The sequence below is a fragment of the Aspergillus fischeri genome, genomic scaffold (assembly GCF_000149645.3).
Source record: "Aspergillus fischeri NRRL 181 1099437636262 genomic scaffold, whole genome shotgun sequence".
Lineage (NCBI taxonomy): Eukaryota > Fungi > Ascomycota > Eurotiomycetes > Eurotiales > Aspergillaceae > Aspergillus > Aspergillus fischeri.
This window is the reverse complement of record NW_001509764.1, coordinates 1,747,374-1,774,568: the sequence shown is the minus strand read 5'-3', so window position 1 is coordinate 1,774,568 and position 27,195 is coordinate 1,747,374. Positions and strand designations below refer to the sequence as shown.

Sequence of the window (27,195 nt, the reverse complement as noted above, 5' to 3'; positions counted from 1 at the left end):
GGAAATCCAGAATGGTAAAATAGAAGAAGACTCGAGCGTCTAATGAGCTCTATGCGCTGTTGCTCACACATCGAGAGAAAAGAACTGAATAAGCAGTTACAGTCCACCAGCAGCGCAGATCTTCTTCGCAGCAGGCACACGCTGAGCATAGCGATCGGGATAAGCCGAGACCTGCACCTTCTGGCAAAGCTTGCCGACTTCCATCGTCTTCCAGCCGCTGACCTTCTTCATCTTGGCGAAGAACTGAGCGGCGGAGCGGGCAGGGTCCATGTCAGCGGCAATGTTGGGGTAGTAGATAGCACGCTGCTGGAAGATGCCGACGCTGTCGTAGTCGTGGCCGACGGCGTCATGGGGGTACTTCAGGGACTCGGGGACCTTGCTGTTGGCATAGATCAAGAGGTTGGACTGTCACCAATTAGTACGAGTATAAATAAGGTGTAGAGGATTGACTCACCTCGACCAAGCCGGTCGCAATACCAGCCAGGCAACCCTGACGACCAAGGCCTTCCTTCTTCGCTTCACCGATGATCTTGCGGGCGTGAGAGGACTGTTTAGCAGTGAGACCGGGAAGGTTGCCGCTGCCACCATCGCTGCCACCATCATTGCCGCCATCATTGCCGCCATCGCAGTGCTTGGTGACATAGTCGGTGCTGCCAGTCTTCACGTAGTAATCGGCGACATAGCAGCCGTCGGAGGTCTTGTCCCAGAGCTTGTCGCCCTTGACGTCGGTGCCGGGCGCTTGGCAGACAATGGAGACATCATGGCCCTTGGGGTAGGACTTGACCACGGGATGGTTGGTGCCAGGGCCAGAGCGGCAGTTGACTCCATCGCCCGTGATGGGGTATGCGCTCACCAGGGTGGTGGCAAAGGAAAGGGCAACGAGAGGAAGGTACAACATGATGTCGGTTGATTCCAAGAGTCTTGATGAGATTGTTCGAGACTGAAGATAAGGATGAAGTTGTTGATGCTGATGCGGATGAGAAGATCCAACTTCGAGGGATTCAATTGTCCTTTATATAGCTGATCTGGACGGTCATGTTCCTATTCATGATCTTCTAAGGATGCAAACCGCGAGTCGCAAGAGCCAGTAATGTCCCCATACCCGAGCAGGAACAGGGTGATCATCCATATCCTCGTATAGAACAAGGATAAGGGCAAATGAGAGTTGCCCTGGCCTGCCTCGGAAATTACTTCAAACAGCCCGCGTCCGTATATGAGAAGGAATGGCTCGCAGGATGAGGGCCCCTGGGGAAATTTTTGGCCCCACCTGTAGGACTGATCAGGGTCCATCTCGTATGATCTCGTGAAATATATCGACAACAATCCTAGCTTGGCCTGTTTTGGAGTGGTCGGGCTGGCTGATCTCGGATGCAACCATAATACGAAGCTTAGCGGTTCGTGTTCCTGCACAGGGACTGCCAGGGCACAGTTTCGTATCCCAAAAATAGAGCCCGTCTCGTGTCGATCAGCGAGAACAGCCAAATTTAGACGCAGCCTCTGCGACAATGATTGCTTGTCTGCTCTGCAGAAATATGATTGAGCGGATATCTTGGCGAGTCTTTATTTGTTTTGTATCTTGTTATTCACCAGTCTTTACCAGAGTCTAAGTCGGTGTAGAGAATGTCCAAGAATGCTTGGAGACTGGTAGTATCCAGCCTTGCCCACAGTCATTTCTCCGATTTCCTAGCAAGAATGGCAACCTTCTAAAGTTGAAGAATCAATATATTATACCTCGCGAAACAAGACCTGAATGCCCTAGCCTTTCCGTCAGCTTGATTTCTGCCACCGTGCGAAACTCCTCACATTATATGTCGCAAAATAAATGGTTTGGCATCACAGCAGATTCTCGACATTTATGACTCGTATTAAGCCTATCAACTGACTGGCTCTGAAAGATCTCCGGAGTCAACGAGCGTGTTGACTTGAACCAAATGCTTCCTTATTGTCTTCCACAAGGCATATGTAGAGAGATTGGACGAAAACTAACAGCCGAGGCCTAAAATATGCTTCGCAAGCTCGAGTGAGAATAGCCTCGACTATTGTTACATACGACTTACTAATAAGGATACCTAATACTTGACAAAATATATCGGCATGAAGAAATTAAGTTTGACTGCACCGTTCAACAGATTCCAGAGACCTCCATTATATCGCATCGATCGGACAAGCCTCGACACTCACAGTCGTAGTAATGGTCTTGACACGAGGACCACGAGCACCGCTGCCCTCACCAGGGGCGGGGGTCACCATCGGGGCCGCAGTCGGGGTGGGAACCTTGTCCAAGGTCACAGGGTGGGAGTAGTCTGAACACCAACCAATAGTCTTAGGCACGATTCCGGGCTTCACATATTTGGAGGTTGCAGAGGTGGTGGTGCTGGGTGAAGGAGAAGAGGAGACGTGGGAGGAAGATGGATGGAAAAGACGGGAGCTGGAACCGGTAGGGCTCACCGTGACATAAACGGTAGACGCCGCAGCGCTGGGGCAGGTGGACGGCGTGGGCACGGGGGCAGGGTCGACGCAGGGCTTGACGGGTTCGGAGACGGTGAACTTGTCGCCCTGCGCGTAGATGATGTAGACGTTGGTGCCGTTGATGCCGCTGATCTGGTAGCCCCATTCGGGGTTGGTGTCGCAGGGGATCTGGACGGAGTGGGACAGATCGGCCGTTGGGATGTCAAGGGCCAGCGGAACATAAGTCGGAGGCCAGGAGACAAAGTTCCAAAGGTAGAGGCTGAAGTTGGTGGGATCGGTATCGACGCTGGTCCACTTGACGGTCACAGTGGACCCGGCTGCGTAGGTGATGTTGGCTGCAGGACTGGTGATGTTGATGGCTGCAGCCAGCGAGCCAAGCGACACAATCAGGGGGATCACGGAGCGCATCATGTTGATCCTCGTATTCTTATTGGTTTGATTTGCTGGGATGGGTTTCAGGATCTACTGTGGGGATAAATGGTAGGTAGAACAAGACACGTCTGAAAACGAATGGAACTTAAAAGAGTGACTGATATGCAAAGCAAAGAATGACTAGTAGTTGGAATAGACTGATGCTTTGACAGTTGGAAGATGGGAAAAGAGGACCACGAGGGGGTTAAGTAGGGAACTGCTCTAAGCTTCTACTACGGAGTATAATCCCCGGAAATGAACCAAAGTAGCGTGGCAGAGTCGACAAACCCATGATCAAAAGAGAGAGCAGCACTGGATCAACTATCATCTAATGGCCCTGGACTGCTTCCTCCCGTAACCTCTTTGGGACAGTCATTTATCATAGTATGGACAGTGATTGGCCGTGTTCGAGACAGTTCATCGGCTAATTTCTTGGCTATAAATTCAGGGGCGCAATTGGTTCAGAATCTCGGGCTCATTTCCTGACAAGAATTGGATTACTATTAGTAGAAATTAAGGTGGTATCGTCTACAAATCACCAACAGACTAGATAGGTACCAGAAGTCCAGGATTGGTTACTTGTGTCATGGAGCGCTGTGGGATTCACCCTATTTCTCCCCCGCTTATTACGAGATCTTTGCTGGAGACAAGGTAACAGTGCCAAGAATTGTCATTATCCTCATTAAACTCCCCTTATTGCTCAGTATGGGTGCTCTCAACAAACACCACTGGGGACCTCAGTACTTCCAACACGATTCCTCGAGCTATACTGCGCACCAGCACCCAATCCACGCTTGGCAAATGCCTTCCAAATCTCACATTGGTTCTCACCTCCAGTCAGAGCAGTATCAGCATCAAGGATAGCGTCGCGGGCCTGGACAAAGTTGGGGTTGCATGGTTGCCTGTTTCCTGATTAGCGGTATGAATATAACTCTCGAAGAATTGTCGGCAACTTACAATGCCATCCCGTCTATGACTAGTTTCATGGCAAGGTACTTGCCATCTGTCGGCACACCATCGCGCAGGGTAGGCTTCGGCGCATCATTCTTGCCGTGCTTATCGATCAAATTCCACATCACCTCGTACAGCATGGTCGCCCAGACCGTGCCAATGGCGTGAACCGCGTTCAGCGAGTTGACGCTGGTGTACGTCAGAGGGTTGGTGCTCATCGAGGTCGAGTACGGGTACTGGCGGATTCCGCCTGGCCGGTTGGCAGCCCATTCGCCCATGGTGTAGTCGGTCGAGCGCTTGTCGCCGGGCTTAAGACGGATGGCCGTAGCCATGAAATCACCCCAGCCTTCGCCCATGCCGCCTGACTCGAGGGCATTCAGGCAGTTGGAGTTGGCAGGGCCGCCAGTGAGTCGGGTGGAAACTGCAAATGTTAGTCTGCGTCAATAAAACAAGCAAGGTATACGTACGACCGTGAGTATACTCGTGGATCACGATTCCGGCCTCAAAGGAGCCGTCGCGGTACGGCGTCGACTCGGTCCAGACATACATGCGCATGCGGCCGGGCTGGCCATCAGGAGGAGTGGCAAAATTGGCGTTGTTGGTGCCAGAGCCGTCCTGGGCGTTCAGGATGACATAGTCATTTCCACGACCGCCTTGCCCGTTAGTGTTGTACTCGAAGTTACCGGCCTTCTCGTTGAAGCCCAGGGTGTAAAGCAGATCATGGTAGGTATTGGCCGTGTAGAAGAGCTGGATGATCGATGCATCGATGTAGGATGATGGAGGCGATGAGCTCGGGCTATACGGATACTTGAATGACAAGCTCGAGCTGCTAGGGCGATAATTGTTCAGGTAGCTCGATCCACCGTTGGGATTGGATTGGGCGATGCCGTTGTTGCCGCGAGAAGTGGTATACTTTGTGCTACCGTCGCTGATCCAGGTGAATTCCGACGCGGCAGAGTCCCAAGGATCTTTGACCACCGTCCGCTCGCCCTCTGTTGGGTCATTAATTCCCCATGCGCTGAAACATGTCAGTAAGGCTCTTCTGCTGGAGTTGGTTTAATACTCACTATACTTGGTAGTCTGCTTCAGCAACATAGTCCACCACACCGTGGATCTGCTCGCCGCTCTTGGCATCGATGTAGGTCAAGAGCCAGTTGCTATCAATGTCTGTCTCAACTCTCCATGTCAAGGCGAGGGTTCCATCGTCTTTGACAAAGTATACCAGGTTGGCTTTGGGATCGGAGACAGTTCCAGAGACGCCTTTGAAAACATACGACTCCTTCCCCTCTGTGCTCTCGGACGACGCGCTATCCACAGTGATGGGAAGCTGCAGTGTATTTGTAGTTCCCTTGAGAGCAGTCACAGGATCGGAGAAGTCACGCTTGGTCAATGCAGCCGAACTGGGGATCTGGCCGGTGTAGAAAGAGTTGCCATACGAAAAGACCTTTCCGTCTTTTCCGACCTGCACACCTGTTAGCAAGAGACATACACTGCTTGAACGATACGTACGTTGACATTGAAATCGGCATTGTCGATGTCGAGACCGTTGGCTGTCTGGCGGAAATGGACATGGGCAACGCCATTGTCACCAACATAGTGATCATCGACCACGCGGAAAGTCGCATCAGGGGCAATCATCTTGACATGTTGAGTCGCCGCTTCCACATAGCTTTGCTGCTTGAAAGGGGCAAAGGAGGACGGGGCCTCAATGACGGTCTCTGTCGCATTGACGTACTTGGCCAGGGACTTCAAGCGGAAAGCATTCAGATCAACAGTACGACGATTGAGTCCGTAAGACTGGTGAGCGGGATGGGCAAAGACAGAAGCAGGTAGGGCAAGAGCCCCAGCCAGAAGAAGGCCTCGCATGTTGAGGATGTGATCTGGCGGAGAATGATGCCGGATTCAATGTGGGATGCTTCTGGGGACTCTATGAGCTTCAGCTGAGTATTTATACCAGAGCATCTGGCGTTACTGATTCTTCATCTCCTATCTGCTCCATATCATTATCATCGTGATCAAGCGTAGAACTGTCCGATCTTGGCCCGACCCAGTCCGGAGCTATTCACATCATGGGATATTGCAAGTTGGTATTTTCGGTTTCCCCGCATCGCGCTCCGAGACAGTTACATTAACAGAGATAAGACATAATGCTCATCTGTAAGCATTGCGGAGTGTACTCTCAATCGAGTGCATGACCGCGTGAGAATTGCTGAAGATAACGATCTGCATGGTTGATTGGAACGTGGACTATGGACACAATCTTCACGAGGATTTCAGGGACCTGTCCGTCGGATGTCCGCGTCGTTTTGCTGAAGAATCTACTGCACCAAGACTTTTATATTGCCGCTGGTACAAGCCGGTCTTGGGGTGTACAATAGGGGAAGTAATTGCCGCGACTTTGCTCGCTGCGTCCAATTGGAACGCATGCATTCTCCGTCGGACTTGACTCGAGAAAATGCTTGGCAATTCCTTGGGTTACATAGATGAGTCTTAGCAGCGCTATGCTGCTGCAGGTCATAATACTGTGATAACCTTGCCCCGGACCTCGTGATAGGAATTTCCCCTTATGCGAGGGACGAGAGCTGCAGTCATGCGAGCTGAAGAGTCTCTTCGATGCTTATTCTCTTGGCATCTTGATTCTTGGCTCATGGGAATCCGACCGGAAACCGGTAGCCCTGACTCATATATTCAAAGAATAACTATCTTGCTTATTAAATGATCGTGCACATGAGCCCTTGAAGACGGCATTCTGACTCTGGTGAAGGCAATTCATCTTACCCCACCGTGGTATATTTCTGCAGCCACCAACAACACCACCACCTCTGCGTTTCTATGAGGTTGCAGAAAAGCATGTGCTATTGTGCTCCTAATGGCCATGTTTACTGTTCTTTTGACTTGATAACAACAAGAAATCCATACCTGTGGCGTCTGTGGAGTGGGCTACCTTGAAGTTGGGACTGCCACATGGAGTGTCCCTGGACCCTTGTACGGAACAGCGGGGTGCCAACCTTAGGCCGCGGCTAATGGGCTAGCTATTGATAGCAAGCCTGAAGAAAGGTAAAATGAGATTGACCCTGGAAGATTGCACCGGAATGCGGAGGGTACAAGGCGGAAACAGTCAGTGGATTGAAGGAAAGCCTATGTGGGTTACAGTATACAATAATTGAAATATTTGGAAAACAGAGAACCATAGGCACAAGAAGGTTATCTCCAGCCGTTTACAAGGACCTGGTCCAGAAGTAGGCTGTGGAAGCTTCATTTCCATGAGCTGCGAGGGAACCTGCCTCAAAACCAGGATCATTGAACATAAATTCGCGACTCTTATGCGGACGGCATTACATAGGCAGTGCCGGAGGGAACCTGGTCACCCCAATCGCGATCGTCGTTTGCAATACCACCATCAGATGTAAGGGTAACAGCATACAAAACAACCGAGTCGTGGTTGGCCGTAACGTCGACTCCCAGGGTGACTCAGGCTAGAAAGCCATCTTCAATGGAGTCACCAAGATAGGCATACTCAAAGAGCAAATCAGAGTTGCTTGCTGTTCCAGACATTCCAGTAGAGATCTGGGACGGGCTCACAGGAGTTGAGGTCGACGAGCTGTTCGTCGATGACAGGGATGCCTGCCTGGCCATCGGATATATCATGCCGAATCAAATCGCCCTTCACCCAAAAGGGTCTAATTTCGCCCTTAGGAGTAAGAATATGGACTAGGTTCTTCGAAAAATAGTTCGCATTAGTTAATATTCCTAAATTAGAATAGTAGGATACGATGACTCTATTATCTATATTACAGATAGTAAGGGATTACTTACTACACTTATTAAGATAGCATGGTAAGCTTTACCACACGCATAAACTCTACATCACTTAAGGTATCAGTACACTTAACCAGGGCTTAGTAAGTGTTGTAGATAAAGTTTCGCTTGGCCAGGTCCGTGTAAGAGGTAGACTCGTGAGCACCAGGATGAGCAATTTGCAAGCCCGAAAGGATTAGATATATATAAATTGTACTCCGTAACTACGGAGTATACAGGCACAACCTTAGTAGATAAGGATCTAACATTAATATGGATATGTCAGCCATATCTCACCACTATCGAATCCGGCGATTATCGGAAATTAATATTTAACCAAATTCTGGCTGGGCCAATCAGATTGCTCGATTCTACCATGGATTCAACTCGCCAAATGGAACAGATTTTACAGAGATTTCGTTTAGTCGATTATAAATAGTTAGTTAGATATCTAGATGCCAGAAATCAGACCTTCTTTCATGCTGAATTATACTGTATACTAGCGATTACCATAGATTCGCTATTATCAGGGATCGATTGACAGTTATAAGCCCGGTTTGATCAACTGCTATCAGATACCGCACCTGCGAAGCAACGCTTACACCCTTCTAAGGCCGAGATACCGCTTTGGAAAAAGGTGAGGCCATTCGCAACGGGTATCTCAGCGCCTTAGTAAGCCGATATGCCTGACTATGCGATCACCACCGATTTCATGTCCACTCAGAGGGTCCCAATCGTTCTGGATCTGCCAGACGATTGGTGGGCATGGATCGGATACATCCAAACGCTCGCAGAGCAGAAACGGGTCTGGAAATACATTGATCCAGACGATAAGACGATTACCGTGGAGAAGCCGGTAGAACCAATCATGCCGCAGCCAGCGAAGCCATTCGATAGAATGACCTCAGACGAACTATCTGCCTGGCGGGACATAGCCTGGCAATACGATTGTGAGGAGAGAATGTTTGATAAAGATGAAGACGGCCTGAGCATAGTATGGCAAGCGATTGAATCAACGGTCAGCCATCATCACTGGCATATCATCAGGAAGAGAGAGACGGTGAGGCAAAAGCTCATCAAGCTGAGAGATAAAATGAAGCCGAATAAGATGACACCTTACTAGTGATGACTTGATATTGATACTATGGTATCGATACTCCTACTAGGTGATAGTTCGATATCGATACTAGATCATGATTCGATATTGATGCTAAGAGTGATAGTAAGATACTAAGGTAGATAACGATTTAATATTTAATACTATAGTAAATATGTAATCATTGTAAAAGTACAAAAAGTCCACATCGTAGCTAGCTAAGGTATAGTCCGCGTAAAGGTCGTGGGTAAAGACGTGGTTTGGTCTCAGGCCTCGAACACCTCGTCTCTGGCACCTTCAGTTATGCCCCGGCTCGCTGGAAGGAACAGGATAAAGGTGACTCTCTTAACTGGCATATTTTCTAGTATTTCTATGGAATCACCAACTATTTCTATCCCTCTGGTGAGCTGACTCTACCTCGAGGATCCGTACTCAATACAGAACGGGAAGCTTGTCCATGACCCTTGATACCTGCTGAGGGCTTGAGGCACATAATAAGGAGCAGGATGGAAGCCCACCGGAGATCGAGCTACCACTTCAAATATCCTTGCGCGGCCTGACTGGCTGTTGGTGAGGAGGGGAATGCAGGTGCACTGAAAGGCGAGTATAAGTCACATCAGCGGCCGTCAAATTCAAGTTATAGGGTGTGTCTTGGAAGATGAAATTCATCGGGAAACCCGGATCGAATGATACAGCGGTATCGATCTTATCCATGTCCTCCCTAGACAGCTCAACATTGAGCGCCTCAATGTTCGCCAGAAGGTGCTCAACCTTCCGCTGTCCAATAATGGGGTAGACGTAAGGCGACTTGTGCAGGACATACGCGAGAGCCTACCCTAATCAGTGACTGTGACTGCATATCACGAGCAAACATAAACATACCACAGCATGCAGACTGGTATTTCTCAGTTTTGCAACCTCTTCGAGCGTCTCGGACACTTTAGCCTCATCCTCGCTCATCTGAGCCGACCGTCCTCTGCCAGCATGCGCCGCCTCGCGGGCTTTCGCCGCCTTGAACCGCCCCTGACCCAACGGCGCCCACGCAGCAATCGCCATGCCCTGATCCCGACACATCGGGATAACCTCGCGCTCCATGTCCCTGCACAGCGCATTCCACTTGCCCTGGTAGACGGAGAATGGCCGCAGCCCGTGGGCTCGCGCGTACGCGTTCGCCTTGACCACCACCCAGGCGGGCGTATCCGAAACCCCGAGGTACAGGACCTTACCTGCAGAGATCAGCGCATTAAGTCCGTGCATGACCTCCTCGACGCTGGTGGTGAAGTCCCACCAGTGCACGTAGAGGAGATCGATGTAGTCCGTCTGCAGCTTCCTGAGGCTGTGGTTGACGGATATGTGCAGCGACTTGAGGGAGTTGCCGACGTAGTTGGACTGGATGGGTTCTTTGTCAAAGTGCGCGGAGCGAAAGCCTGTGGTGTATTTGGTCGCGATGCTGTTCAGTCAGAGGAATGAAAGGAAATGAGTTCGGTACGGGCGATGCTTGCACCATCTGATCGCGGTTCCTACGGGCTGTCATCCAGGCCCCAATCCATTCTTCTGATTGTTCGGATTGGTAATTATTCGCACTGGGGAGGATTAGTCACTTTTTCTTATGGTTGACTGCACAACATACGTGTCGATAAAGTTACCCCCATTCTCATAGAACGTGTCCATAATGGCAAAGGCATCCGCCTTCGTGCATTTGCCCATGGACTCCTCCCTATGCGATGGTCAGTAACTCGCCATTGGCATAATCCGAAAATTTCTTTAGGAATATACCATGCGGTCCCAAAGTTCATCGCACCCAGGCATAGTGGAGACACTTTGACGCCTGCAGACGGTGCAAGGACGCGATGATACCCTAGAGGGCTCTTGGGTTCTGGAGCAGACATCTTGTTTGCGAGTCGGCAGTTTCGCAGTTGCTGAATCGCTCATCGAGAGGAGAACGGCAGCATTTATCATCGCAGGCATGAGAATGCTGCATAGTCGTGACGCAGCTCTCGTGAGCCATGGGTGACTTCTGATATTGAATACGAGGCATGACTCACCATGTCAAGCAGAGTAAATCATCACTAACATAGAGAGCACAGCATCAAGACGTTCTTTGACCTCGACCAACAAGCAGCCTTAAAATTACGAACGTGGCGTCGATGTGATGCTGCAGAGCATGCAATTTACGGCTTCCGGGCCGAAACACCGATGTTGAAGGATTTCAAGGTCAACATGCTTTAAGTTAGGAATTAGCTCAGAATACTCAGTAGTTAGATTCCGTACTATGCATTTGTCAGTAAATAATTAGAAGTGCTCTAACAATCCAAGTATTACCGACCCACGTCGGGAGACATGGCTTGGTTCTAGGTGGCGCTTATTTGGATGTTTTACCAATTCGACGTCTGCTAAACTACTTCCATCAATATCATGATATTTCCATGCATTACTATATTCCTTATACCGGAGGCGTCCCTTAGAAGTATCCTGAGCAGTTCAAGAATATCTGGCAAGTAGGCAAGCATGAACTGAGTCTGCACCTAGCAATGGGTGCCGACCTCCAGGCATTCAGACCCCATTGTGAACTATCTGAGAATGACTGAGGGCGGTGTATATCCATACAAGTGGCCAAGGCGAGCTGAAGTTGGAGAAACCAAGATAGGGTGTGATATGTTTGCGCCGAGCGAGGATGAACTTGTCAATGATACAAATGATCGATTCGAGTGCCCTTACTGTCGCCAGAATGAAACAGTCTTTCGCGGATGTTGTCCGCGCGATTCGAACAATCGCATATCAGATGAGCTGTTAGAATGCAGCAGGATGAATTACTGAGCTGTCTCCTTATCATTTTTAAGTTGTCTCGTGAGAACTAGTTATCATCCCCCACGTCCAAGATTGCGGGGCGGACTCTATTCGGAGTTGATGCGGATGCAAGTCGGAAAGACCAAATAGCCCATTCAATCCCCGCACATAAATAATCAAATGAAAGCCACATAATTCAGAAAAACAATGAGTTTCTAGCATCTTAGTTGGAGTCAAGTATGTCACCGCATGCTACAACAACCGTCCCCACAGGGACCAACAACTGGTGGAAAGAGGCCACTGTCTACCAGGTATTCTGCCTTGACGAATATCGCACGCACAGCTGACATGGCCAGGTATATCCCGCATCATTCAAAGATTCCAACGGCGACGGATGGGGAGATATCCCCGGTCTGATCTCCAAGGTCCCATACCTTCATTCACTGGGCGTCGACGTAGTATGGCTCTCACCGCACTACGACTCGCCGATGCACGACATGGGCTACGACATTTCCGACTATGAAAAAGTGCTTCCGGCATACGGGACAGTCACGGACGTCGAGAAGCTGATTGACGAGTGCCACGAGCGTGGCATGAAGCTCATCCTTGATTTAGTGGTGAATCACACCAGCGACGAACACGCCTGGTTCAAGGAAAGTCGCAGCAGCAGGGACAACGAAAAACGCGACTGGTATTTCTGGCGGCCAGCACGGTATGACCAGGGGGGCAATCGCCTTCCGCCGACAAATTACCGGGGCTATTTTGCTGGGAGTACGTGGACGTGGGACGAGCAGACGCAAGAGTATTACCTGCATCTGTACGCGAAGGAGCAGCCCGACTTGAACTGGGATAACCGGGCCACGCGAGAAGCCATCTATAACAGCGCGATTCGGTTCTGGCTTGATAAGGGGGTGGATGGCTTCCGTGTTGACACCGTCAACAAGTATAGCAAGCGGACGGATTTCCCTGATGCGCCTGTCACCGACCCCAAGAGCTATATTCAGCCTGCGGTGGAGATGTGGTGCAATGGTCCGCGCATCCATGAGTTCCTGCGCGAAATGTACGACGAAGCGCTGGCGCCGTACGGGGACGTAATGACCGTTGGTGAGTTGGCGAATACGCCCGACCCGAAAGATGTGCTCAAGTATGTTGGTGCGTCTGCGAAGCAGTTGAGCATGGTGTTCCATTTGGATATTGGTCATATCGGCATGGGCAGCAGCCTGGAAGACAAGTACATCTTCCAGCCCTGGAAGCTCACTGAGATGAAGGCCATCGTTGGCAAGTGGCAGTCTTTTGTCGAGGGGACGGACGGGTGGACGACGGCTTTCTGTGAGAACCACGACAATGGCCGGTCAGTGTCACGATTTGGATCCGATGACCCTGAGTTCCGAGAACGCTCCGCGAAGATGCTGGCGTTGATGATGGTGGCCATGACCGGAACATTGTTCTTGTATCAGGGGCAGGAAATCGGGATGATCAATGCGCCGCGGGATTGGTCCATTGATGAGTACAAGGACATTGAAGGGCTGGGATACTATCGAGAGGCCGAGCGCCAGGCTGCGAACGGTACCGATCCGAGCAGACCAGAACGTATCATGGATGGACTGCGAATTCTGGCGCGAGATCATGCCCGACTGCCGATGCAGTGGGATGATTCTCCCAACGCCGGATTTACAACGGGAACACCATGGATGCGCACTCACGACCTGTACAGAGAAATCAATGTGAAGAAGCAGGAGTCAGATCCTCAGAGTGTACTTTCCTTCTGGAAGAGGGTACTGCGGCTGCGCAAGGAGTACCGCGAGTTATTCATCCATGGTGCGTTTGAGGTCGTGGACTTTGAGAATCTCGAGACCTTTTGCTTTGTGAAGTCCAGGGAGGAGAAGCGCGCATTGGTTGCCTTGAACTTCACCTCTTCACCTCAGCCACTTACACAAGCTGGCATGGCAGGGGAGATGAAGCTTTTGGTCAGCAACTATCCCTCCTCGGGACTGGGTACATTACAGCCGTACGAGGGGAGGATCTACATATCGTGAATCTCAGCATTGGCTATATAAATACCACAAGTACAATGTAATAGAACCAACGATGATTATAGATGATAGCCAGCTTCGTCCATATGCCACTATAACCTTACGCGATGGATCCCAAAGCAATGCACGGCAGACTGGCAGCGATACCAGATGAAGACTAAATCTGTTAGCACGAGTCACAGCCACCGATAATGCCGGATACATACCGAATCGCCGGGGTTTTTCTGACAACAAGCCACATTCTGCTTGCAGTGCTGGTTCAGCAGGTTCTGGACAGGTACAATGAGCACAGCGACTGCGACTGTTAGCCATTTCACGAGCGGAAGAGATGAGATTAGACTGCTGACTTTGTGCATCCAACCTGGAGCATTGATCAAAAGCCAGAATGCTGCTTATTCCTGAACCACCCCCAGCGAGGTTGCTCAAAAGTCCAGCGCCGATCCCCTCGTCGACTGAGGTACGATCCCCAGCTTTGACGACCCGACCACAGCACGAAAGCTGCGCTTCATCCCCACATTTGCGTGCAGCTTCTTTAATTGTCATCGTAGGATCGAGCAGCGGTAACTGCGGCTCGCCTCGTGGAATGACCTGGAGGGAGGGAAGGGCAGTCACGTAGGTGACGAGAGTGAAGACTGCGATACTCAGAGATAGTCTCATGGTGACAAGCATGTAGTAGGTTTGCGTAAGAAGAGAAGGGTGTTCAGGATGGTCTGGTAGTGAGGACGTGACCGGTAATAATATTCCATGTCAGTCAGTGTTGACAAGGTTTGTTTAGAGACAAGGATCACAACATTCCAAGTGATGATGGAATGCTGCAAACCTGTGTCACCAAAGTTCCCACATTCCTGACGTTCCTCTGCTGGATTCCTGAAGACATTCGGAGCGTGTGCCTTACACCGACTCCAATGGGTAAAACCTCAAGTGCATGAATATGTTACTCCCTTAGACGTTGTAGAGATTCCTAGACTCCCTAATACAAAAAGAAGCCTATTACTAAGTACGATGTGGCTAGATCACTGCTACACAACAGTAATATTGCAGGAGGTCCGCGGCATGCAGGAGACAGAAAACCCGCCTGTGACTGTCTGTCTCGAATGCACTACTCGACTTAAATTGAAGCTATTTGGAATCAGCATAAGTATTTATACTCTTCAATACTTTCAGGAGCCCTTATATGAAACACACTAAGCTGCTTTTATACAAGGTTCAATAGGCCTTGCTGTGTGATTCCGTACTTCTTGACACGTGCTTTACACACCGCAGCCCTGTAAAAGATGGAAAAGTGAGGAAGAGGATGCGCAAGGAGTAGTGAGTTAAAGATTGAAGTAATGGTGAGCAGCAATGGGAATAAAATAAATATAACAGGCCAACTAATAAGTAACAACTGGAAGTAGCGCACTAAAAGGTCAATTCACCATACTGATATTATCTGTAAATTAAGCAAAATCATAACCCTCTGAATCCTCCCGCCTAACGTTTGAGATGTAGTGCTTCCTTTATTTTGTCAAGTATGGATTCTTTATCCTGGGACAGCGGGGTGTCATATGAATCCCTCGGACTAGTATCTGGATATTTGGTTTGGTTCAGCGATGGTGCTGTCCGGCTAGCATCAGAATGTGGTGCATTGTCACTTTCATGCATCTACAGACTGGTTTAGATTATTTCTGGCTCAAAGAGTCAGTTAGAGTGTGGCTCACCCTCTCTTCCTCTAGTTCAGCTTGGTGGATGAGGTCATGGCCTTCTATGGCTGCCTCGTCCGTTATCCCGCTCATGCTGTGCTATTGATGTGCTTGATCTATTATATTGAGGCCAATGGTGCTAAGCAGAGGGCAGATTACAAGAGGATATCCTGCAAGAGGAGACCGGGGAAATTTCATATCTTCCTGAATGGAGTATAGGTCATGATATAATTATGATGTGTTTAAGAGTTGCCCTTTGCGAATGCAGCTCTGACAGTTGGCCGAGAATGGCAGCCAGTGGCGACACTTGCATCTTCAAAAAATGTTGTTTATACGTGGGGATACAGGTGATGTAAAATATCTCAAGCCATGGGACGACCTGTACCATGCAATACAGAAACATGTAATAGGAGCTCTCACTCTCAGAAAACTTTGCAGCAGTTGATTAGCATCATTTCACAAGACGGATCTTGAAATTATTCAAGTGTACAAATATTTGCACCGCTTTTGCAACTAGCTGTACTAGGCACGCATCTGGTTGAATAATGATGACAAGGATAGAGGAGAAGACTGCAGCTGAAGCAGCAGAACTAGCACATTTATAATATAATATCCTAGGCTTAATGAACTAACTCGACAGGCTTTAGATTTAATAGAGTTGATTACTTCTTACTATCTCGCTTTTTTAGGCTAGATAGCTATATATGTGGCTAGAAAAGTAGGGATAATATACATAGCTAGGTATAAATAGGCGTACATACATCCTTACATTCAAGAGAGTAGTGAAGTCTAAATGTTTCTGCCACTGTAATCATCTAAATAGGCAAGGTGTGTTAATCTAACTGATCTGATCAGCTGCTTCCTGAGATCTGCAATGTAATTTCATCTTGGCCATGTGATGGAGTACACCATCCTGTTTCACCTCATGAGGCATGCTCTAAGATGTCTTTCTTATCCATACAAGTTACATATTATTTCATGCTTCTTTGCTTCCGGATAGGACTTCTATATTCCTAGTTATCATCATAATATCATCATTCCTAATTAGTCTAAGTTTATAACATAACACGCAGAACAAACGGAGTATCACCAGAGAACAGTTCAAAAGTTCAAAACAAGAGCATACAGAATCCTCATCAATAAGTCAAAGTCACAATCTTTCCCACCCAGTCCACCTCGGACTTGGTGACAACTTCTTCGAAAATCCATTGGCCGACACGAGCACGATGGACTGTATACCCAATAGGTGGATTCTCCTCTGTTCCCACCCGCAGCTTCTTTGACCCAATGCTGGCGATTTGATGGTCTCCAACCAGCAACGACGGACGAACAATCACTGCTCCACCAAACACCCTCGACGATTCGTCCTTCAGCTCATCGGACTTGACCAGCTCCTCCAGCTTTTTCTTATCTTCATGTGGCACTGCAAGGAGAACGGAATACAGCGACTTGAAACCAAATGGCACATCATCCGGACCGTCCACACCAGTTGTTGAGATAACGGTGATGATAGGTTTGCACAGTCGCTCATCGGGATACTCGGCATATATCTCCCCAAGTGCTTTGATGATGGTTGTGATGGCTTGCTCGCAGATATGCGGATTATCCATTTTGACCGGAGTGGTCAGGGAAAGCTGGATCGACGGCCGGGCACCAACGCCAGAGACGATCTTGTCCACGAGTTTTCTTTCGTCTCCGGACATCAAGGCCTTCTTGACGGCTGCGATGTCGGTGACATCGCCTTGGATGATAATCAGGTTTGCGCTGATGGTGTCCTCACTGATTCCTTGGGCCAGCAGCATATCGTGCAATTTCTTGGGTGTCCGCGCCAGTGCGACGGCTTTGAGGCCTTGTCGGAGAGAGAAGGCCAGACATGCGTTTGTGCATCCGCCTGTGGCGCCGAAATATGCGGTTCGCTGGGAGTTCATTTTGAGAGGCAAAGAAGTAGTTTATATGATGGTGTGTGGAATCAGAAACTTTGTAGGAGGAGACCATGATTAATATAGTCATGACTTCAGTCCTGTCCGTTCTCCAGCTGACGGTAAGGCTGAATATACCACCGTAGGGCTCGGAGCAACAAGTGGTTGGTTCATGGCCACGGGAACTAACATTTAGCCCGTCATCCAGAGATTCATAATAACGGAGGATCTGTCTGCCCGACTCATACATCTTATGTACACGATGTTAGTCTTGGTCGGGCTAATCTAAACCACCCAATAATGTATTCCTCCGACTCCGGCGCTTACATAGATGACCACATGTTGCGCCTCTCTAGGAACTTATAGAAGACTTATCTTTCTATGCATTCATATATCCAGCACCACATTCTAACCTATGTTAGAATATTGGTATGATGTCTTTTTTGGATAACAGGTGGTTACAAGTCGTTGTTAACCGCGGAGGTCAAGGATAGGTTCTGTATATATATTTCCACGCCACTTACAAACCTCGACCTTTCTAGTCGAGTCCTAGCAACTCAGCAACCACTGAATCTTTGATATCAACGTGAACATGCATATGTACTTTCCTTTGTTCACCATCAACAGAAGCAAAGGCTCAATTGGTCATGTCACAGTTACAACATATCGTAATCCGGGAGTGCCCATCCCTGTACATTCTCGCGGAGGACAAATCTGGCCAGGACATCCAATCTGAAGAATGACGCTATAGCGAGGACAAAATGGAGAACAGCAATACCAAAGGATGTCGATGGAACCCGGTCCCAGAAACTAGAACCATCCAATAAGCCCCTTTGGACCTGGTCAATGAAAGGCCGAAAGGTTTCTTCATACGCTTTGAATGCGCGAGACAGAGCATCCTTTGTCGTACTTCCGTCGATATCACCCCTAGAACTTCTCTTGCAATGTTTACCTATCTCGCCAGCCAAAATATAAGCACCGACAAGGCTGCTGGTGGTGCCCATGCCAGTGGTTGCCGACGGGCAAAACGCTGCGTCTCCGAGGAGAACCACCCGGCCGCGGGACCAACAGTCCAACTTGACTACCCCCAGTCGCTCGCAGTAAAAGTCATCAGCAGACTCGAGTGCTTCGAGGATATCGTCCGTCTGCCATCCTGCGCCGCGGAATATCTCCGCAAAACCATGCTTTTCTTCCACAACGTCACCCTTCCGGGCATTCTTCAGTCGGTCTTTGGGCTTGCACAAATCGGGCATGCAGGCGAGGTACACCTGAATCTCGCGTGGATTATGCCTGCGCACAGCCACAAACCGCCTTTGAGGAGCGATGTATACAGAAGCAAGATACTCATCCCCTCCAACGGGCCGAGGGAGCGTGAAATACGCTATATAGACTCCGAGGGGATAGAAAGGGTCCTCAGCGTCAGCGTCGAGGGCCAACCTCCGAGTGCGTGATCCCTGGCCGTCCGCACCGACAATGAAATCAAACCTTTCTTTCCGGCCACCTGAAAAGACTGCTTCGACAAAGCCGTCATTGTCATTGATACTTTCGAGACTCGCTCCGAAGACGTACTTGACGCGGTCAACGGTGGCGCCGTACAAAAGTCGACATAGGTCTCCCCTCAATATCTCAAAGTCGGTGGTGAAGCTCTGTATCCCTGTTCCTGACCTGTTCGCCGGAAAATAGGCTCTTCGCCTGCCGGAGCCGTCAACAACTTCCAAGCCTTGCTCTCTAACCGATCTTTCGCGGAAGGACTGCTCGAGACCCATTCGTCGCATGACCTCGATGCCATGGCCTCGCAGATCAATCTGCAGGCCTGTGGCGCGCAGGGCTGGAAACCGCTCGATAACCGTAACGTCGTGGCCCATTTTCGAAAGCCAAAAAGCAAGGGCGTTGCCGGCAATGCCTGCGCCGCTGATGAGGATCTTCAACTGTGCCATGGCTATCTCGGTGCTAGAACGGTAGATATGTATCTGTAGCAAAACAAGAATTCTCCAAGTTGATTGAAGGAACTGGAAATGTTAGTAGGGCCTCTATATACTCCCATCTACGATTATTCCGTCGGCTCCCCACGGGAATAATATCTCCGGTCTTGCCATGCTATTTCAAGACAGAGATAGCAGTCGGCCTCGGGTGGGACAGTATCACCGAGCACTCCCGAACAGGCACACGGCCAGAGTGCAGCTTTATCTCCGTTAAGGGTCTCATGTCTCGGTATCAGGATTCGGGCCAGGACGTCGGCAGTGCTCGGGACAATGAAGTGACCTCTCCGGGCTCGGATATAAAGGGGAATCTCACAGGCGATACGAGGAGATCATATTCTAACCGGAAGTATCCTTGATATGAACTATTAATGTCAACTAAGAGCTTGGGATTGGTCCTCAGTATAAATCAGTTAACAAACACCTGCCACGCATTTACCATTAACAGCTGGCTTCCAATTATTATGGAATCGCGTATCCCTATTCCTGCTTCGGTTCACTCTTCTGCCGTTACGCCAAGATTCACTCCGCCGAGTGATGGCTCTTGTCTCGGTTCCTCTTCTGGGTTAAACAAATGCTGAGGCCAACACTGGTCTGTCCATTGCTGAACAAAACCGGGATCCGAAAGATCGAAATTGATGTTCTCGCTGCTCAAAAAGTCAAAGTCGGTGTCAGCCACAGTGGGCATAGCCAGCATATCCCCGTATGTCCAGGATGCAATATCCGGAGGACTGGCACTGGTTGCGAGGGAACTGGCTGCCATGGATTCCAAAATATGGCGGCATACTGCCAAGCTCTGGCTGGCCGCGTTGATTACGGCTTCATTGACAGGCAGTCCATCAAGTAATGCTTCTACTTGGGCCATTGCCATACGGGCAAAAAGGTAGCCTCTCACATTTGTTTCACCATACCACAGTCGGTCGTGTGTATATTGGACCACCTTGCGCGCGTCTTCCAGCAATGGCTCTCTGCGAGCACGGTTTCGCTGCTTTGAAAATATAGAGTTGTTTGCTTCCAGTTGTGTAATCAGTTCTACGAATATCACCACGGCACCCCGAGTGACAATATCTCGATACATGCCACCCCCGGAGAGTAGCAAGCGACGGTACAGTTTGTCCCCGAGGAGCGAAACCAAGTCAAGCGCAGATTCGAGAGACACTTTCTGGGAGTAGATGTATAAAGGACTGCGTTTGCTCTGGATTGCGTAAGGATAGTGAAGACCTAGGAGGAAGCGAGAGAGACAATGCTCGCAGAAATTATATCTGAACTGACGTGCTTCATGAGTCGACATATCATGCTCAGTTGACATGAGCTGATCCACGAAGGTTCTTGCACTACGGCAAACTGATGCCAGCTCATTCCCAAGACGAAGAACTTGGTCATAGGAGGCTTTGTCCTGCAAGTTGTTGATAACTCTCGTAGCTTCCAGTCTCAAAGGTAGAGAATCGGCCAGCAGACGCAGGACTGAAGTTTGGGTCGGTATCGAACTTGCTTTGGCCGGAGGGGTCTCTCCATATGTCTCGAGCAAATCGTCATCGTCTAGGTTGGATGGCGGCTGGGTATTATACTCCGCAGCAGTAATCATAGGAGCCATTCCAGAATCCAACGCAGCCTGGACATTCAGCTCCAAGATTGTATACCACAGTCGTCTTCGTAGCTCCCTTTGAAGAACACTCGTCTCGCCTAGGTTGCTGGGATCCTGATGGAAGCCCATCTGCATGGCCATCCGGATTAATGAACCGGCGGAAACCCAGGCCAGATCTGCTCCTACCCGGTTGACCTGACGAGCAAGTAGAAGCAAGCAATGAATCTGAATGCCATCTAGTGTCAAGCGATCCTTCTCAAAAGGCGCAGAGAGCCATCCCTGAGCGACATGAATTGATGTTCTGGCTTTGGCAGCTAGATCGTTATATGCTTGGGCATCACCGTGCAACGGTGCTGCGATAGCCATGACCAGGAGAAGCTTTACCTTGAACGGGGTAGTTGCTGTTTGTGGGTTACTCAAATATCTCTCATACTCCGCTCCGAACAATGTAGTGTGGAGAATCCGGTAGCATGTTTCAAAAGTGTCGAAATACAGTTGCACTAGCACGTCGAGTACCAGGCAGCTGGGAAGAAGTTGTTGGATACTGGTAGGAAGTGGACTGCGACTGGGCAATTGCTTCTTAATAGCACGAGCCAATTGTTTGCATTCGGCAATTGCCTCTGAGATCTGTTCGGCAGAGCGCTCAGCAGGCATGTCTTTGCTGAACGGTAGGCTGCCGACCTTTGGTGATGTTAGTATAGATCAGGAGCCAAAATCTTCGACGTAGCTGGGCGACGTACCAGAGGTACGGAGCTCATCCAATGGCCATGGCCAAAGACCCTTGTCTTGGACACGATGCCGTGGAATGGGCCAGGAGGAGCTTGGAGTGTGGATGAGCTGACGCTCAAATTTTGCGGAATAGTGTGGGTGCTGTCCAGATCCGGAGGGGTGCATCGCACAGGCCCCTCTAGCACAGTAGATGTCCCTGGTCCAGTGCTCTCGCCAGTTGTTAGATTGGGCGGACTGGAGGCAGGCTGTTGTGGTGCGCTTGCGCCTTGGTCGGCCGGTTCTGCCAGCACCGGTCCCTGGGCCCGTTGTGATTCTTGTCTCTCTAAGCCCGTGGCGCGGGCCACCGCATATGTACAAACGGTCGACTTATGCGCCCTGCATTGCCCACAAGGGCTGTTTCGATCGCATTTGACCTTGCGCCGCCGACACTCTACGCAGGAAAGCGCCGGGCGTCGGCGTCTTCTGATGGGTTTAGTTGGCCCAGTCATTGGTGTAGTTACCGCACAAAGGTAGAGATTCGTTCGTTTCGTCAGGTCGGGGATAGATTAGCTCGGACAAAGTAGCCAAAGGCTGATTCTGCGCGAAGGAGTGTTAAATGTTATCTCCGGAAGAGTGTCGGACGTCGTAAGATGCCGATATCTCCGAAACTGGCACATCAGTGACAACCACCTGCAGTGACTTAGTCCGGATTTATCATTATATCCTGTAAGCTGATCTGTCATTTACAGGCATGGATTTTCTAGATCGGCGATTATGGAACCTAGTGGATTTCCTCTCAAAGGAAGTTCAGGGTTCCGGCCGGTATGAGAAGCAGAAATAAGGAAGCCGACAGGAAACAGCGCTCAGCCCAGAAAGGTCGGATTTGGTAGAACTAAGGCGGGATATCTGCTAAAGAACGTGGACATACTACTTCTAGTTTGAAGGTCCCTTTAAGTGGCATCACGAAGAGTGAAATCTACGGGATTAATTCGCATCCAATCCTCTATTCTGCTTTGCTATCCCTATTGCCAAGGGAGAAGGAAATCGAACTGACTGTCAGTAACATCCCGTACGCACCTCGCCTGAAAAGCACTTATGATTAAGCAACAGTGACAAAAAATCCCTCGGTATTGCCAAACATTCACTGAATCTCCTTTAGAGCTTCAAATACTCCATCGTAACCACAGTTATAGTCTAAATTGGCCAGTCTTTCCTCCATGGTTATATCCTTTGCCATGACACGGGTGTCCTCCAGGACCTTTGAAGCACGCGGCCGGCGAACATTGTCCACTTGCTTAAGCACCGCTTCGATTTCTGCATGGGAAAGACCTGGACGCAACAAGCGGAGACTGTCAGCATCTTCGACTGCCATGTTCGCCCCTTGACCTTGCAATGGGGTCATCGCATGGGCCGCATCCCCAATAACAATTGCGCGTCCTCGATTCCAGTTGGGAAGGGGGTCCATATCTTGGAGCTCCCACACCTTCACCTCCGTGGCGATACTGAAATCGTTAGCTTCGAAAACCCGTAAAAGACGCAGGGCGTTTACCTGAGAATCTTGCGTATAGGGTCGTAGTAATCGCTGAAGACCTCAATCATTTCCCGTCGGTCGCCATCTGCGTACCAGGACTCCAAGACATTTCCTTTACGCTCCCGGGTCGGAAAGAGGCACGAGAAGTTCATATACTCATAATTTCGGATGGCGTATGCTGCAATCATGCGATTACTCCCATCCCCTGCCTGTAGGCCAGAGATGCGACCTTCGGCTGTACTCGGCTCCCACCACACTGGGAGATATCCGAGCGCTTCTTTAACGGCCTCAGCGGAGGCGGCAATTCGGTAGCAAGTCAATCCATTCTTCTTGGCCTGATAACTGTCAGTGCCAACAATCCGGCGACGGAGACGTGAATGCACGCCATCAGCAACTATATTTCAATGTCAGACACTTCCGCGCCCGTGATAATCGCTAGACACCACTAACCAATGACTACATCTGCTTCCACAACCGATCCGTCTGTCAGCGTCACAGTAGCCTTCTCGGGGTCGATGTCAATCACACTTGTATTGAACACCATCTGCGCCGGGTTGCCCTGGATACCGAGCTCATCCGATGGGGCAGTAGCAAGTCGAACAAGCTCGTCACGGAAATCAGACCGCTTCATACTGAGGGTATCAGCTCCATACCGCCCCTTGAAGTCAATTGGGAAGTCCTGCAGTTGATTGCCATTTTTGTCAAACAGCCGGTAACCGTAACATGGGACACCACCGGCACGATAACGATCAAATCCCATGGTTTGAAGGATCTTGACTCCGTTAGAGAACAGACAGATACCCTGTCCACCGGTGGCCGTATCCGGACCACCGCGCTCGTAGACGGTGACATTGTGATGCTCACGAAGGATCCTGGCCGCAGCTAGCCCTGCCAAGCCGGAGCCAACGATGGTAATGCGAAGTTTTTCAGCAGTCATGTTCCCGGGTGGCTGCCTCTTTGTGGATGGTGATAATAGATAGCAACTGGATGGTGAGCGAGGATATGCGTCCAAAAGTTCAATTCAACTGTCTTGAGGAAGCCGCAAGCCCTTCTTGTAGTCGAAATCAGCTGGTGTGAGTAGAGGGAACCCTTGTGGTGAGCTTCTCCCGTCCATTATCTTCTCACAGTATCTCCGAAAAGGCCGACTCGGGATTCTCGACGTTAGGATAACCCTGCCGCTGTCGTGGAACGTAGGGAAACAACAGTCTGCGTATCGCCAGTGTGCACTATTATGTCTCAGTCAGGTCAATTTTCCTTCGAAAAGTCGAGCCTTTCGTTGATGCGTTTTATCCGAAACCTCGGGGTTGTGCTCGGTGATATCGGAGCTCGGTGTTGTATTTCTACCAAAGCTTGACAAGAGTAATTTGAGATGAGTACTAGGATACGTTGCAGACTGTGAATATCAGACCTATCTTTACTTTTCTGAGATGACTGCATCGATGGGGCTGTTGCAAATAGCCAATTCCTCAATGAATCTCCGCCAGACCTATGCATGTCCTAAGTTCGCGAACTCGCTGTGAGCTGATACCACCGCATATCATGACGTCTTGAGGGAGGCTTGCAGGCTGCTCACCAAGCAGACTCCGTCCGCCTGTATTGGACTGAGAGGTTGGCTTACGAAGCACGAACAGAGTATAGCCTACAGAAGTAGGTGGCGTAGGTGTTCAGCACAGTCAACCTGACACTGCTGCGTAGTCTTTGGCCATCCTATTTGCCAACGGAATGTGCACGATAGAGAGAAATAGGTGACGTTTACCGTTGGGTTATCAGAGATATTGCTGGTCTATCTGCGTCTCTGCTTCCAGAGGGCCTTGTTAATGCATATCCCTCTAACAATACGCTGACTAAGAATGGAATGCATTTTCTCCAATCCGTCCTGAACCGAGGTCGATTGAGTTCGGATCAGCATGAGCGGATCCCAGAGAGGAGTTCCGAGACAAAGGGATCATAGGAGACTAGGCGGCTCTGCACGAGGGATCGCCAGCTAAACACAAACGCACTAAATCAGCCATTTGTGTCCTCGTAGGCCGCTTCGGATGCGTATTTATTGACAGTCATGCCCCTGAGGACCGAGAATATGAAGCTAATTTTGCTGAGACATGTTTGAGGAGAGCGTCTAGGTGCCAAAGCCGGTGTTCTGGTGGCCACAGAATGTTGACGTCTTTGGTTGGCAAAACAATGTTCATCTGAGGACAGGGTGTTCCTGATATCGCTTCGTTTGTCAGCAGCACCTCCCCTCGTTTCGTGCTCGCGTAGCTCCTTTGCTCCGTTCTTCCTGAAGAACGGCAGCAGGTGGACCAACGATAACCAAATGCTGCCCTAGACGCTGGATGCAGAATACAACTTATAGAGCGACATGCTATGGGCTTGGCTATTCCTAGATGGTTGCTTGACACCATAACTTTGTCAACAGGTACTATAATATAATAAGTCAGTGACTTATGATCTACATCACAGTAGACTGGCGGACTTGCTGCACAAGTAATGCCAAGGGCTTTGGTGATAAGTACCCTGTAGCACTAGTGGTGTATAGCAGCTCTCCTCTGAAGACATTCCTAAGTAATTAGAAAATAAAGGAGTTCAGACAAGCATGAGTGCGGAAGTGACTCAAAGTTTACTAGGCCCATGATGCAGTCGCGAAAGTTAGCTAGTATTAAGTTTAGGGCTTAGTATTAACTGTGCTTTATGCTATATTCTATGCCATATCGTGATGACCTGTTATTTTAGTCTGCCAGGGATATAGAGATTACTAGTTATACATCTACCAGTTATAAGAATATTATACTGTGCACTGCATTTTGGATTATCTCATCCAATATTCTTATAACTAGCCTTTGCTACAGTCATTCAAAGTCCCTAGACAACCTTCCAGTAATTATATAATTGATTATCTATTAACTTCTCTCATCCAAAGAGCGAATGTAACCGTTTGGTTGACATAGGTATGACGAAAATACGCCCCTCTGGGGTACCGTGTCACACTGAATTGATATACGGGGTCTCTGGGGATGAATCAGTGTTGTGATTGGCAATCCGCAGCCGGCTTGGCTCGCCACAATGGATACAGGGAACTCTGGCTCAATCATAGTCCTTCCTAGTAACTTGCTATTACTGCTATGTATAGCTTATGATTGTACAATACTAGTCCAGGCTGCTTCCTTCTTCCTTGAAAATTGAAACATGACCAGTTATGTGGAGACCAGACAGCACGTCATCCTAGGGTCACTACATGAAGCAGCATATATGTATAAAGCAAACCGTCTACTTCCATCCGTGCTAATCTTTTTCTACAAGAACCTCACTGCATAAGATACAACTCATCACTAATACTCGCTAATACTCTCCATTTGACGCAATGCCTTCAAAACCGACTGCTTCCCCGCCCCTTCAACCTAAGAAGGTACACGGCGTGACCCGGGACGACGAGCCAGTTGACGACTACGAGAACGCCATCCTCTCGAAGCAACAGGAAGAAGAGGGCTCACATCATGCATCGGACACGGCAAATATAGCAGCAGCACGTCGTGTTGATGCTTCAGGGGGACCACATGAACGGCATATTGGGAACACGGGGTCTCGGAATCGATCAACAACGGGGCATTGAGCATTGAGTTAGCTCTCTGAGATCTCGAGGGGCACAAAATTGAGAATAGGACAACCCCTTTTGGATTGCGCTGTGGATAGAATGAGAGGAATTATGTTCTATCCCCGGTGAGAGGCTGCTGCAAGGCGCTTCTGTATATTATATTACAGTCCTGAATCAAAAAGTTCATCCACTAGTGTTTCATGAGCAGAATATGTGTGGGTTATCCAGTGTAGGGTTGCTTAAAACGATCACACATCTGGTAGGTGTTGATTGACTGGTTAACGAAGGACTTTAAGTCAAACTCCTACGCCACTTGGTGGGGCCCTCCCACTAACTTAATATTTGATAAGCACTTGAGAGTATGTCTAGTTAAGGAAGGTAATCATTACCCAGCAGAGTAGAAAGTCACCTTTTAATACAAAGGTAATCGCGGAGAGTCACAGAACTAAATATGGTTATATCACCAAGTATCTTTTGGCAAAAGACCTCCATAGAATTAAATCCCGAAATCCTTCCAAGAAGGGTGGTGGAAGAGAAAAGTATGTACTTTATCTACATAAACCCAGTTCTACTGGGATTTATCATTTCTTGCCAGGCTCAGGAAAGACGTACATACCCAAAAGATGGAAGCAGCGGTTCAAGGTGAGACGATGAGGACCCGAT

At 49.3% G+C, this 27,195-nt stretch overlaps 11 protein-coding genes across 11 annotated transcripts, besides 1 other annotated feature; 2 read left to right on the top strand and 9 right to left on the bottom strand.

Annotated features, from left to right (window-relative positions):
• Nucleotides 1–96: 96 nt before the first annotated feature.
• Nucleotides 97–898, bottom strand: NFIA_099880 (uncharacterized protein; the record flags this gene model as incomplete). The annotated part of the gene is made up of 2 exons (XM_001262248.1): nucleotides 97–405; nucleotides 455–898. The coding sequence occupies 2 exons, from the start codon at nucleotides 896–898 to the stop codon at nucleotides 97–99; spliced, it is 753 nt and encodes a 250-aa protein (XP_001262249.1).
• Nucleotides 593–625: a microsatellite.
• Nucleotides 899–2,145: 1,247 nt separating the features above from the next.
• On the bottom strand, nucleotides 2,146–2,880 carry NFIA_099870 (GPI anchored serine-threonine rich family protein; the record flags this gene model as incomplete). The annotated part of the gene is made up of 1 exon (XM_001262247.1): nucleotides 2,146–2,880. One exon carries the CDS (start codon nucleotides 2,878–2,880, stop codon nucleotides 2,146–2,148), a length of 735 nt encoding a protein of 244 aa, XP_001262248.1.
• Nucleotides 2,881–3,595: 715 nt separating this feature from the next.
• Nucleotides 3,596–5,697, bottom strand: NFIA_099860 (extracellular metalloproteinase; the record flags this gene model as incomplete). Its single annotated transcript, XM_001262246.1, has 5 exons — nucleotides 3,596–3,782; nucleotides 3,838–4,252; nucleotides 4,299–4,849; nucleotides 4,899–5,293; nucleotides 5,341–5,697. The coding sequence occupies 5 exons, from the start codon at nucleotides 5,695–5,697 to the stop codon at nucleotides 3,596–3,598; spliced, it is 1,905 nt and encodes a 634-aa protein (XP_001262247.1).
• A 2,614-nt stretch (nucleotides 5,698–8,311) lies between these two features.
• Nucleotides 8,312–8,752, top strand: NFIA_099850 (uncharacterized protein; the record flags this gene model as incomplete). The annotated part of the gene is made up of 1 exon (XM_001262245.1): nucleotides 8,312–8,752. The coding sequence occupies one exon, from the start codon at nucleotides 8,312–8,314 to the stop codon at nucleotides 8,750–8,752; it is 441 nt and encodes a 146-aa protein (XP_001262246.1).
• A 510-nt stretch (nucleotides 8,753–9,262) lies between these two features.
• NFIA_099840 (norsolorinic acid reductase) lies at nucleotides 9,263–10,614 on the bottom strand (the record flags this gene model as incomplete). Its single annotated transcript, XM_001262244.1, has 5 exons — nucleotides 9,263–9,556; nucleotides 9,608–10,175; nucleotides 10,228–10,308; nucleotides 10,356–10,442; nucleotides 10,502–10,614. 5 exons carry the CDS (start codon nucleotides 10,612–10,614, stop codon nucleotides 9,263–9,265), a joined length of 1,143 nt encoding a protein of 380 aa, XP_001262245.1.
• A 1,137-nt stretch (nucleotides 10,615–11,751) lies between these two features.
• On the top strand, nucleotides 11,752–13,548 carry NFIA_099830 (glycoside hydrolase family 13 protein; the record flags this gene model as incomplete). The annotated part of the gene is made up of 2 exons (XM_001262243.1): nucleotides 11,752–11,823; nucleotides 11,869–13,548. 2 exons carry the CDS (start codon nucleotides 11,752–11,754, stop codon nucleotides 13,546–13,548), a joined length of 1,752 nt encoding a protein of 583 aa, XP_001262244.1.
• A 97-nt stretch (nucleotides 13,549–13,645) lies between these two features.
• NFIA_099820 (hydrophobin family protein) lies at nucleotides 13,646–14,202 on the bottom strand (the record flags this gene model as incomplete). The annotated part of the gene is made up of 3 exons (XM_001262242.1): nucleotides 13,646–13,702; nucleotides 13,752–13,840; nucleotides 13,893–14,202. 3 exons carry the CDS (start codon nucleotides 14,200–14,202, stop codon nucleotides 13,646–13,648), a joined length of 456 nt encoding a protein of 151 aa, XP_001262243.1.
• Nucleotides 14,203–16,360: 2,158 nt separating this feature from the next.
• NFIA_099810 (uncharacterized protein) lies at nucleotides 16,361–17,152 on the bottom strand (the record flags this gene model as incomplete). The annotated part of the gene is made up of 1 exon (XM_001262241.1): nucleotides 16,361–17,152. One exon carries the CDS (start codon nucleotides 17,150–17,152, stop codon nucleotides 16,361–16,363), a length of 792 nt encoding a protein of 263 aa, XP_001262242.1.
• Nucleotides 17,153–17,799: 647 nt separating this feature from the next.
• Nucleotides 17,800–19,080, bottom strand: NFIA_099800 (putative FAD-binding monooxygenase; the record flags this gene model as incomplete). Its single annotated transcript, XM_001262240.1, has 1 exon — nucleotides 17,800–19,080. The coding sequence occupies one exon, from the start codon at nucleotides 19,078–19,080 to the stop codon at nucleotides 17,800–17,802; it is 1,281 nt and encodes a 426-aa protein (XP_001262241.1).
• A 538-nt stretch (nucleotides 19,081–19,618) lies between these two features.
• On the bottom strand, nucleotides 19,619–21,924 carry NFIA_099790 (putative C6 transcription factor; the record flags this gene model as incomplete). Its single annotated transcript, XM_001262239.1, has 2 exons — nucleotides 19,619–21,388; nucleotides 21,448–21,924. 2 exons carry the CDS (start codon nucleotides 21,922–21,924, stop codon nucleotides 19,619–19,621), a joined length of 2,247 nt encoding a protein of 748 aa, XP_001262240.1.
• Nucleotides 21,925–22,556: 632 nt separating this feature from the next.
• Nucleotides 22,557–23,883, bottom strand: NFIA_099780 (FAD-dependent oxidoreductase; the record flags this gene model as incomplete). Its single annotated transcript, XM_001262238.1, has 3 exons — nucleotides 22,557–22,917; nucleotides 22,965–23,340; nucleotides 23,397–23,883. The coding sequence occupies 3 exons, from the start codon at nucleotides 23,881–23,883 to the stop codon at nucleotides 22,557–22,559; spliced, it is 1,224 nt and encodes a 407-aa protein (XP_001262239.1).
• Between the last annotated feature and the right edge of the window lie 3,312 nt (nucleotides 23,884–27,195).